General features: G+C 44.0%; 1 protein-coding gene across 1 annotated transcript; it reads right to left on the bottom strand.

Moving 5' to 3' along the window:
• Window positions 1-5,644: 5,644 nt before the first annotated feature.
• Window positions 5,645-9,606, bottom strand: C11H9orf131 (chromosome 11 C9orf131 homolog). Its single transcript, XM_042055954.1, has 2 exons — window positions 9,385-9,606; window positions 5,645-9,052 (listed from the first exon to the last, which is right to left on the bottom strand). The coding sequence occupies exons 1-2, from the start codon at window positions 9,577-9,579 to the stop codon at window positions 5,645-5,647; spliced, it is 3,603 nt and encodes a 1,200-aa protein (XP_041911888.1). The 5' UTR covers window positions 9,580-9,606.
• Window positions 9,607-11,820: the final 2,214 nt, after the last annotated feature.

The raw sequence follows: 11,820 nt of genomic DNA, 5'->3' as shown, positions 1-11,820 counted from the left end.
GAATGAGCACTAGAATTACATACTGTTGGCTTTGTGGGTCCTGGCGATTCAAACTCAGGTCCTCACATTTAACGTGGCAAGTGTTTGTTCACTAATCCATCTATCTCCCTAGCCTTTCATACTCTTGAGCCATAACTAAGGATGGGAATGAGTTTATTCCTTATTCTTTATCACAAGGGTAAAACCCACCAGGGACAGGATAATGCCAGGATACTTTGGGGTGAAATTTGTCACTGACCTGTATCTTGTACATGGGAAGAACTTAAATCAGAAATTTCCAAAAAAAAAAAAAAAAGACTCCTACACTCCTGAAGAACCCAATAAAATCCTTTGTCTCTGAGCATCCAGGATTTCCTAAAAGCAGTCCCACCCCTTTTCTTTAACACTTGAATGCAGCTTTACTGAGCAGGGTGGGTGGGGATAGCATTTGTTTTCAGTAGTGAAGGGGAGCAGCCTGATGGAGCTGCATGTGTGGCGAATGTGCTCCCCTTCTACCTGTATTTGATAGAGAAAACCAGGTTTGTAGAACCCTTTATCCTGAAGGATTAGGTTAGGGTACTCTTACTAGATTTGCCAAAAAAAAAAAAAAGTAGCTGGGCGGTGGTCTATAATCCCAGTACTCGGGAGGCAGAGGCAGGTGGATCTCTGTGAGTTCGAGGCCATCCTGGTCTACAAGAGCTAGGTCCAGGACAGGCTAAAAAAAGCTGCAGAGAAACCCTGTCTCAAAAAACCAAAAAAAAAAAAAAAAAAAGTTTTGGAGGGGTTGGACATGGTGGTTCACTCAGAATGCATGCAGGGGCAGACAGATCTCTGAGTCTGAGGTCAACCTGGTCTACATAGTATGTTCTAGGACAGCCAAAGCTCTGTCTCAAGAAGAAAAGGTTCTAGGCAGAAGAGAGTACTCAACCATTAAGAGGTCATACTCTGCAGAGGACTCCAGATCCTTGTACTTGCACGTGTTCTACATAGACATACATTTCTTAAAATAGTGGAGGTTTGTGCATCCCAGCTAAGCATTGTTCCACTGAACTGTACCCCCAGCTCTCTAATTTGGTCATTCAAGAATATACCATAGTTATGACTACTGTTTCTGAAGTCAGTGCCATGATAACCTTGCCCCAAGAGTGTAATAACTGAAAAGTTAGTAATCCACTAAGCAGAATAGGTCATCACAAAATCTACAGTAAGAAAAAGTTCTAGTCTGTATGGGCAAACTACAAGGACATAAGATAACTTAGATATCTATATATCTATATATCTCATAAGATAACTTAGATTGTCTGATTACAGACTGGAACATCTCTAGACATGTTCAGTCAATAGATTTTGCTGTTAGGATTTGAATCAGTGTCTCCACCCACCACTTAGCTTTTATTCCCCTTGCTATTTGGGCTTTCCTGATTATGTGGTCTGCAGTTTTTCTACCCACTTTGCACCGTGTCACCGTCTTCCTTGCATGTTGGCAACCCATTTTCATGGGTTGAATGAAAAATGGTCCTTCCATTTTCATGAAGGACCAGAGATGAGCCCACTTGGTGATAGACTTGGGGACTTTTTTTTTTAAAGGTTTATTACATATACAGTGTTCTGCTTGCGTGTATCCAGAAGAGGGCACCAGATATCATTACAGATGGTTGTGAGCCACCATGTGGTTGCTGGGAATTGAACTCAGGACCTCTGGAAGCAGTCAGTGCTCTTAACCTCTGAGCCATCTCTCCAGTCCGACTTTGGGGACTTTTTGATCAAGTTATAATCATAGCAAGACATGGATCATTTCCCCCAGGGCATAGGAATACAGGTTAAGTTACTGGAAGGTGCATTAGGATGATTACTTGTCATACTGGGGTTGACAGTTGGACCTCCACTTTCTTAGCTAAAATGTTTGAAAATGCCCTCTGAACTATAGGGTACTTGTGTAAGAAGGATGTGCTATGATTAGAGGACAAGATTCTTCAGGTCAAAAATATGGCATAACATTACATGTAACAACAGAAAAAGAGGCCATGAATTTGAAAGCATGGAAAGGCATGTGGAAAGTTTTGGAGGGAGGATAGGGAAGGAGGAAATAATGTAATTATCTAAAAAGAATGGCATAAACTGCATTATAGAGAACCAACATAGCAAAGGTAAGATTATAAATAACATCCAAAGACCTATTTGGGTCCAAGATAACTCAGAATTTGCCCTTAAGAAAGTCTAATGGATGTACAGTGCCACAAACTTAATGTCAAATGAACGTTTTTGAGACAGGATATCACTGTAGCCCTGAGTGTCTTGGAACTCACTAGGTAGACCAGGCTGTTGTTTGCATCAAAGGCCTGTACCACCTCTCCTAGCTAATGACTAATTTTGTTGTAGTGGTGGTCAGGGATTGAACCTAGAGCCTTGTGCATCCTAGGTAAGTAAGTACTCTTCTGTTACCGGCAGCCTGTTTCTCAGTTATACGAGTATTGGTTTATGCGTTGTGTGCTACCTCAGGCCAGAAGAATGTTGGGTTTCCTGGAGCTGGAGTTACAGGTGGTTTGCCAACTGTCTATTGAAGTTCTGCGACTGAATTGGGTCTTCTGGAAGAGCAGGAAGCTCTTAACCTCCAAGCCCTGAAATTTGGACTTCGGAGAAATGGGGCATCAACAAAGGCTCAAGGACTGAAAGCAAGGAGGGAAACCATGCTAAAATAAGAATCTCAGAGACTGGTGAAGTGAAGGATAACATTTGAGTTAAGTCACAGGGTGTGCATAAGCAGTGTGAGGTTAGGCATTCAAAGAAAGGAATCTGAGTTTGGAGAGGTCAGGAATCACCTAAAATACTTGATCCCCACAGTGCATTTTTTGCTAAAAAATGTGGGAAATTAAGGTGGTATGTAATATTGCAAGATTTAATATTAATTCACTTTTGAGCTAGGGGTGTAGATTGCCTTGCCTATGCATGGGTTTGATCCTCAGTATCGCACAAAAAAGACAACTTACTTTTTATCCCCTTTTCCTTATTTTTTGCATTTAAAATCTATTTTTAAAAATTATTTGTGTGGGCAAGTGTTTATATCTGCACCACCTGTGTGCCCAATAGCATCAGAGATCATAAGAGAGTGTCATCCCTTAGAACTGGAACCACAGATGATTGTGAACTTCCAGGTCAGTGCTGAGAAACAGGTCCTCTGGAAGAGCCCCCACTGCTCACAACTGAGTCATCTCTCTGGCCCTGAGAGACAGACAAGCAAAGTGATAAGTGCAGATGGAGGTCAGACAAATTTCAGGAGTCAAATTTTCTCATCCATGGAATCCTAGAAATCAACTGGTTGTCAGTCTTGGTGACAAACACGATCCACTGAGCCATTTCACCAGTCCCCTCTGCTCTCCTACCTTTTTTTGAGAGGGTCTCATTATGTGGGCCGTCTGGCCTGGAACTCTGTGGATCATGTTTGTCTTGAACTCTAAGAGATCTGCCTGTCTCTATCTCTTTAGTGCTAGGATTAAAAGTATGTGCCATCATATCCAGCCCTTTACCTTTAAGAAAATCCCAATCATCCAACTCTATGATACAGCACAGTGTTGTCATTCATATACTCATTGTTCTGCACATATAATTTAAATTTACCCTTGGGGGTTGGGTTTGAGGCCAAAGTGGCCTCAACCTTGGTTTTCTTTTTGTCATTCTTTCAAGTGCTGGGCTTAGAGATAAGCACTGCAATATATAGTTTTATAATTTACTCTTTTTTTTTCTCATGGTTTATTTTTTTTATATTTAAAAATTTCCATCTCCTTCCCATAATTTACTCTTTAACCTTCATAGAAGTAATGTGAGGCAGGTGTGGTGGTACACCTTTATTACCAGCAGCAGAGGCAGGCGGATCTCTTGAGTTTGAGGTCAACCTGGTCGGCAGAGCAAGTTCGACGGCTGTTTCACAGAAAAATCCTGTCTCAAATCAACCCTGCCCCAAAAGAAGTGGTGATGTGCATTATAGAAATTTAGAAAAATAAAAGCAAAAAGTTATTGAGGCAAGGTCTCACTTTACCTCAGGCTGACTTCCAATTTGGGATGATCCTCTTGCCTCAGCTGTACAAGTGCTAGGATTATAGGTATATACTATCATGCCTAGCAAAAACAGTATCTCCAGTGGCCAGAAATCAGCTTTCTGTATTGTCTATGTTGGTGTATAAATGTGTCTCTTCATGTAGTATTTGTTTTTCTTGACCATGCTAAATGAATGTCCTATAACTAAGCTGTACCATATCCCCAAATGTATTTATTTTGATTAATTTCCTTTTAATAATTAGTTTATTGACGTAGTATCCCATTTCATAGCCCAGGCTGACCTTGAACTTCTCTTCCTTGACTCTTCCTCTATACTATTGGGGGATTATAGTAGGTATGTGCTACTCTTCTAGCCCACACGTGGCATTAAAAAAAAATCTTTTTGAGATATTCCTTTTTTTGGACTATTTCATTTGCGTTTAATAACTATGGAAATGAAGAAAAGGAGTTAATAGCCAAAGTTCATGAGCATCTCTGGGAAAAGGCAAGGCAGAAAGGAGTTGCTTCTCTGCCAATCCCTTAATATAGCAGTGTGAGATGTGTTAGACTTTTGGCAAACGTGTTTTGTCTGAATTGTTACATCAACAAGAGAAAGCTAGTACCCTACCCAACCAACAGTGCACCAAGAAAATGGATAAAAGCTGTAAAGCTGTAAATTGGCAATTACTAAAGATGTGAGAATGGGTTGGGGATTTAGCAAGTGGTAGGGCACTTGCTGAACACTGCAAGGCCCTAAATTGAATCTCTAGGAAACAAAGTAAACAGCAAATAAAAACAAAAAGACAAATTACAAGTCTCAAAACAGGTCCAAAATGTGAAGACACTGTTTTATGTGGCCTTGGAGTCAAATTAGCTGATTGAAGGAGAGAGAAGGGAGTGAAGAGATGTGAAGATGAGGAGGAGTGATTAGAAAGATGTAGAAGCTAAATAAACATGGTGGACACATCTGGAGTCCCTGAATTTGGGAAGTTGAGGGAAGAGGATATTAAGTTCAGACTAATCTGGGCTATAGTAAGACCCTGTCTCAAAACAACAGAATTTATAGGTCAAGTAGATGAAGAGAAGGACTATAATATGAACAACAGTTGCTTATATCATTGGTTCTTATGCATTTTTCTTTCATTTGGTATGAAGTGTTTTTCTCTCAAGAACAGCACCAGACTCTGTTCCTCTGGCCTTGCAGCTTTACTCTAGAGAATAGAGACATGTGGACTCCTAAAAGCCTGGAAAAGAAAGTTAAAGATGTAGAACTCTTTATCTTTTCTCTAGAGCAGTGGTTCTTAACCTTCCCAATGCTGTGACCTTTTAATACAGTTCTTTGTGTTCTCTGGTACCCCCAACCAAAATTACTACTGTTAGGAATCATAATGTAAATATCTGTTTTTTTAATAGTCTTAGGTGACCCCTGTGAAAGGACTGCTTAACCCCTCAGGTTGAAAACCACTGTTCTAGAACCTAATCAATAGGGGCTATATCGGCTCTAGAAGAATAGGGAACTGACATCTTTAGTAACCTAGACATTAAAGAAGACATAAATGGGATTTGTCTAGTTGAACTACTTTATTAGGATTTTCTCTGTTTGTCTCTATTTCATACCCACACCTGGTTTGGTTCACACTGTAGAATATTGGGTCCCAGTACTATCATACTTTACTGATGATTTAGTTGGCAAGGGTCTACGGACACCTAGAAATTTAGCTAACAACCTTTGAAAACCTCTGGTAGGGGGACTATGGGGTGTGGAGGATGGGAGCTGCTTCCCCTTGGGGGTCCAAGGACAGTGCTTACGACGGCGAGGATTCTGGGTATCACCAGCTACCAGGCCTGCCCTTTGTTGATCCTGGGGACCAGCCGCATTTGGGAGAAGCTGCTGAGCAAGAACAGTGTGTGGAGAACACTGAAACTGAGACTTTGTAGGAAATCTGTGTCTAGGGGCCTCTGTTGGTCTGCTGGCCCGGGCAGGGTTTTTTCTTTTGACAGGGGAGGATCCCAATCTTGCAGTCCCTCCACGTTTCTCTGCTTTGACTTTTCTGGGGCTCCCTTTCTTTTGGGCTGAAAGTAGTACTGAAGTCTTGTCCTGTCTCTTGCTAGAGACCAGAACCACTATATTTGAGGGCTCCCCCATTCCTGAGCAGTTTTCATTAGCCTTCATGTGAACATTCCCTGGGGATGGAGTCTGGACCCTTACCTTCCATTTTATCCTCTTGTTTTTCTGAGACTCTTGTTCTGCTCTGCTAGAAGAGGAGTGAGGGCAGTGAGGGGCCTGGACAGGCTGAGGTTCTGTCCTTTGAACTTTTGGGGGACCGCTACTTGAAGAGCAGGGGTGCAGACTGAGAGGATGAGTCTGATGTTGAGGACAAGAGGAGAGTCCCCAAGATTCTGGAGTTGAGTTAAGAGCTGGGGAGCTGCAAAGTGGGCGATGTGGGTCTGGGGGTTTGAAAGTGGGGCTCTGCTGTAGTTTCTTTAGTCTGAGCTTTAATTCTCTACTCCATTGCCAGGCATGGCTCACAGGGTGGTCACACACCCCTGAGACAGCCCCACCCTGGGAAGATGGGGCCTTCGCCTTGGCTTCTGAGGACATCTTTTCCTTCTGTAGGCCAGGCTGGATAGACTCAGACTTTAGGGCTTTAGCTAGAATGGGAGTCCAGGATGTTGGTTGCAGAGGATTTACTACTGGAGGACTGGGGGCCTGGAAGGCCTGTCTTTCTTGTACATTTCTACATATAAACTCAGTGTTGGGGCAAGCAGAGAGAAAACTGGGGTCTGGTAGCTCAGTGGCCCAGGAGTCCTTTCTCTGCTCTCCTGCTGACTCCATAGGCTTATAGTTGCACGGATCTCCAGAAAGCTCGCTTGTGTGAGACCTCAAAACAGAGTGTGGAGGTGGACTGGATTCCCAAACTGAGGATGCAGAAACACAACAGTTTTCGTTCTGCTTCATGTACCCTCCAGCAGGCTCAGATTGGACTCCTGAGGAGCTGGCTCCAAGCAGGTATTGGGATAAGCTTTGAGCTAGATGCTCAGAGGCCAAGAAGTTATTTTTTCTTTGAGTCTCCCCACAACACACTTCAGATTTAAATAGATTCTCTACGGGGCTAACTCTGAGGGGTGACTGTACAAGAACTGGGGTTGGGTTGAGGTTCAGATATGAAGGCTCAGAGGACAAACATTTTCTTGTATGCTCAGGATCTTTCCATGTAGCTTCTGATCTAGGGAAGCCATCCACAGTATTGATTCTTTGTGGTTCTATAAAGGGGGCTAGAGGTATGTGGGCAGGACTTGGGGAGTCAGACACCCAGAGATTCTTTCTCTGCCCCTTTGTCTCCCGTAAAACTTTAGACTCTAAAAAGACTCTTTGACCCATTATTGCAATGTCTGGCAGAGAGGCAGAAGGAAGGCTAGGAGATGAAACTAGGTCTGCATAGACACAGAGATTTTCTGTACCAGGTCTACCCTTCAGTGGAGCCTCAGATCCCAGTGGGAGACATGCAGGGCTGGCTTCATAGAACCCCATGTTGAAGTTCAAAGTTGGGGTTTCAAAGGCCCAGAGACTGCCCAAGTTGTCTCTGTGTTGCCGTTGAGGCTTGTATGCAGACAGATGCTCTAGGGGCCTGTGGTGTTCTGACAGGGTGTTTAGAGGAGGGCAGGAGACTGACACTGGAGACCTGGAAACAGGTGGGCTCTCTCTATATCCCATGCTTCCCCAGAAGTCCTTTGGTGCAGGACGTCTTCCTTTGGGGTTAACATTTTCTGCATCTGACAGAAAACCTGGTGGTTGACAGGAGACTGGCATTAGGGGATCAGAAGTTTGGGGCTTGTCTTTATGTTGTATAATTTCCCACTGAGTTTCATATCCAGGGGGAGTTCCTGGAGGGCCAGTTCCTTGAGGTTCTGTCATGGGTACTGTGAATTGGCAGGGGGCGGAGATTGGACGCTTACAGATCTGAGGGTTCTTGTTTTGCCCTGTAGTTTCCCAGAGAGCTTTCAATCCAGACAGGTCTCCTATAGGGTTGGTTCTCTGGTATTCTGTCAGGGAAGTTGGGTGTGGGCTTGCAGTTGGCATTGCAGATTCAGAGGCTTTTGGGTGCTCATGTTGTTTCATGGTTATCCATGGAGCCTCAAATCTAGTTAGGACTTCCTGAGGATTAGAAGGATACAACAGAGAGGCAGAAGGTGATTCTGGATTGTGTTGAAGGAGGCTGGGGTCCCCTGGCATTTCCCTCCAGGCCTCAGATGAATATAAGAATGTGGAAGATCTGAATTTTTGGTGTTCAGGCTGTGGGTGTAGGACTTGATTCTCAGAGACATAAGGAACCTCTTTCTGCTGTGTAAACCACTGTGTGTGTGCCTCAGTGTCAGATATGATTCCCTTGCAACCTATAGGCAAGGGCTTAATAGTGGAGGATACTGATGGGGTAAGAGGGGAAGGTGGAGATTGAACTAGTTGAGAACCAGCTGCCGTTCCTTCCAGATTTCTCATAGTGTGGGCTTCAGGGGTAGGATAATAAGTTGGGGAGTGATAATAGGGAAGCAACAAGTTGTACACAGGCAGGAAGGCAACCTTGTTGAAGAAGACAGAAGGACAAATAGACAACTTTAGTGGAGAAGGGCCATCTGAGCTCAGGAAAATAGTCTCCAAGGACTCACTGTGTAGCGAGGGAAGGCCCCAGAAGAGCTGGCTTTTTCTCTGCTGTAGGGAATTTCCTGAAGCTATCTTGTTCTTCACAGGTAGGTTGGTCAGGATCTGGAAGGTAGGGAAGGATCTGGAAGGGCTTGAAGGTTGCGTGAGTACTTGTTCTCGTAACTCTGTGGCCTCTGGGAGGCCCTCAAAACTACAGGATGGCTGGGGTGGAGCTGCAGTGAGTTCATTTCCTGTGCGAGTGTCTTTGGAAGGACAATATGGTTTCAGTGGATCCAGAGAGAATGATTCTTCCGCCTTCTCTTCCCCATAGTCCTCCTCCTCCTCTGACTTTTGCTTCCACAGGCAATCAAGGAAGGCTAAATGGTACAGAAGCTGTAGTCCCTAGGGAATAGAGCATACTATTAGGTATGACATCTCAAGAGACATGTGATGTATCATACATTCATTAGCTCTATGTGCAGGCTCACCTGCCTCAGCTCTGGTCACTTATCCTGTTCTTCATCCATTGTTGACGTCACATTCAGAGGTCAGCATCTCTTCATGTCAGGGTCTGTGACTAGTCTTTCACATCGTGCCACTGAACACCCATCCCGTCATGAGTCTGTGGCTTATAACCACACACCTGGGACCACATCCATAACATGGACCCTCTGTTTTGACCTCACGTGTCATTTCAGCAGTTATTCATACATTCCACATCAGTGGGCACCTACCTTGCTGTGCATCCTTATGTCTCCAGAGTACCAGGGCCGAAGCTGTTGCCATTTCCTGAGCTGCCGCCATCTTCGGATCTGCCAAACCATAAACAAGAATAATATCACCAGACTCCCTGGACTTTGAAGGCAGATGCTGCTGCTGCAGTGTCTGCAGACTAACGCATGGGTCAGCTTGCCTTGGAGAAGCCCCATATCTCCCTTAGCCCTAAACTGGTCTTCTAGCAGCCGTTCCGTTTTCTTCAACTTAGTGGCAGTTTCTTGAGGTCATCACTACATCATAGAACACAGAACTCCCAACCTCCACATGGATCCCAGAGCTGTGTCCTGGAGCTTAGGGCCAACATGTTACCTCTATCAGAGAGTGAAAATGAGTGTTGCCCTTGTCTTGACTGCCAGGATCAGAACTGTCCATGCTCTAGGACATGCATTTTAACATTGAACTGTGCCATCCGAACTCTACTGTGAAGCCTCAGTCTACCAACTTAGTACCTCAGGGTTTTTGTTCATTTGTTTTGTTTTGAGACAGGGTCTCTCTTCATAGCTCTGACTGTTTTGGAACTCACTTTGCAGACCAGGCTGGCCTTGAACTCACAGAGGTACACCTGCCTCTGCCTCCTAAGTGCTGGGATTAAAGGTGTGCGCAACCACTGCTTGTGTGTGTTTAAATTTTATTCCTAGCACAAACTGGTTTTATTATGGCATTTTCATAATACTAATTTTGGTCTTTTCTCTGCCAACCCCTTCCTTTTTGCAGGCTGGCCTTGAACTCAGAGATCTGCCTGCCTCTGCCTTCTGAGTGCTGGGATTAAAGAAAGGTGTGTGCTCCCACACCTGTTCTTAGTTACAATTTTTATTTCTGGTATGAAATACTATCACTCCCCCTTGCCCAAAATAAAACCCCCAAACCAAAAAGCAAAACATAATAAAACAAACAACTTGGGGGGAAAAGGGTTCATTTCATCTTATACTCCCACATCGTAGTTCATCACTGAGGAAGTTAGGGCAGGAAGGAACTCAAGGCAGAACCTGGAGGCAGGAGCTGATGCAGAAGCCATGGAAGAGCACTGTTTATTGGCTTGCTCCTCGTGACTTGCTCAGCCTGATTTCTTATTAATAGCATTCAGGATTACCAGCCTAGGGGTGGTACCACCCACATGGGCTGGATCCTCCCACATCACTCATCAGTCAAGGAAATGAGTCATAGTCTTGTCCATAGTTCAATCTGGTGGGGGTAATTTTCTTACCCGCGTTCACCTTCCTGGATGTTAGCTTGTGCCCGGTTGACATAATACTAGCCAGTACAGCTTGAGTTGCCTCACTTCCTGTATTTTCCAGTTCTTTTGATTTTCCATGATTTTTCATTTTTATTTGTGTGTACAAGTGCACAACTGTCATTTTTCTTTAGGAATGGAAATTCTATTGTGTATGTTTATCACATTTTAATTTTCCTTTTTTAATAATTATTTATTATGTATATAATGTTCTGTCTGTGTGTATACCTGCAGGCCAGAAGAGGGCACCGGACCCCATTACAGATGGTTGTGAGCCACCATGTGGTTGCTGGGAATTGAACTCGGGACCTTTGGAAGAGCAGGCAATGCTCTTAACCACTGAGCCATCTCTCCAGCCCCTTAATTTTCCTTTTTTTTGCTGATTTCATGTCCTTGCTACTGTAACTAGAGCAGAAAAAAAAGAGAGAGATGTGCAGGTATCTCTGAGGTTGGGTATCGAGCCATTTGTGTGCATATGCCCAGGAGCAGTATTGCTGAGTCATATGATAGCTCTTTTTTGTTGTTGTTTTTGTTTTTGTTTTTTTGTTTTTTGAGACAGGGTTTCTCTGTAGCTTTGGAGCATATCCTGGAACTAGCTGGTCTCGAACTCACAGAGATCCGCTTGCCTCTGCCTCCCGAGTGCTGGGATTAAAGGCGTGTGCCACCACCACCCAGCTGATAGCTCTATTTTTTTTTTTAAAGATTTATTTATTTATTATGTATCACTGCTCTGCCTGCATGTATGCTGCAGGCCAGAAGAGGGCACCAGATCTCACTACATACTGCTGTGAGCCACCATGTGAGCCGCTCAGGACCTCTGGATGTGCAGCCAGTGCTCTAAACTGCTGAGCCATCTCTCCAGCCTCCATGATAGTTCTATTTTTAATTTTAGTTGTTGTTTTGAGAAACCCCCACAAAGATTTCTATGGCACCAGTATACACTCTGACCAATAGTACGTAAGTATGGGGACATAGAATTCTGTGATTTTCCCATTCATCAACTCTTTCCCACTGCACACTTCAGTTTACATTGACATGGTCTCTCTTTGTAGTGGTGGCTGTTTTGGAACTCATTGTGTACCCCAGGTTGGCCTCAAATCATGGCAATCCTCCTGCCTCAGTCTCTTGAGTGCTTGGATTACAGGACTGAAACATCATTCGG

Source organism: Arvicola amphibius, chromosome 11, assembly GCF_903992535.2.
Source record: "Arvicola amphibius chromosome 11, mArvAmp1.2, whole genome shotgun sequence".
Classification (NCBI taxonomy): Eukaryota; Metazoa; Chordata; class Mammalia; order Rodentia; family Cricetidae; genus Arvicola; species Arvicola amphibius.
Note: the sequence above shows the minus strand (reverse complement) of the source record. Positions and strands in the feature narration are given on the sequence as shown.

Bases quoted from the DNA above. Each gene is read 5' to 3' on its own strand.
- C11H9orf131 (XM_042055954.1), bottom strand. From the start codon at position 9,579: ATGGGGCTTCTCCAAGGCAAGCTGACCCATGCGTTAGTCTGCAGACAC. The intron at 9,053-9,384 runs GTAGGTGCCCAC...TCTATTCCCTAG, and splicing joins ACATAAGGATGCACAGCAAG to GGACTACAGCTTCTGTACCA.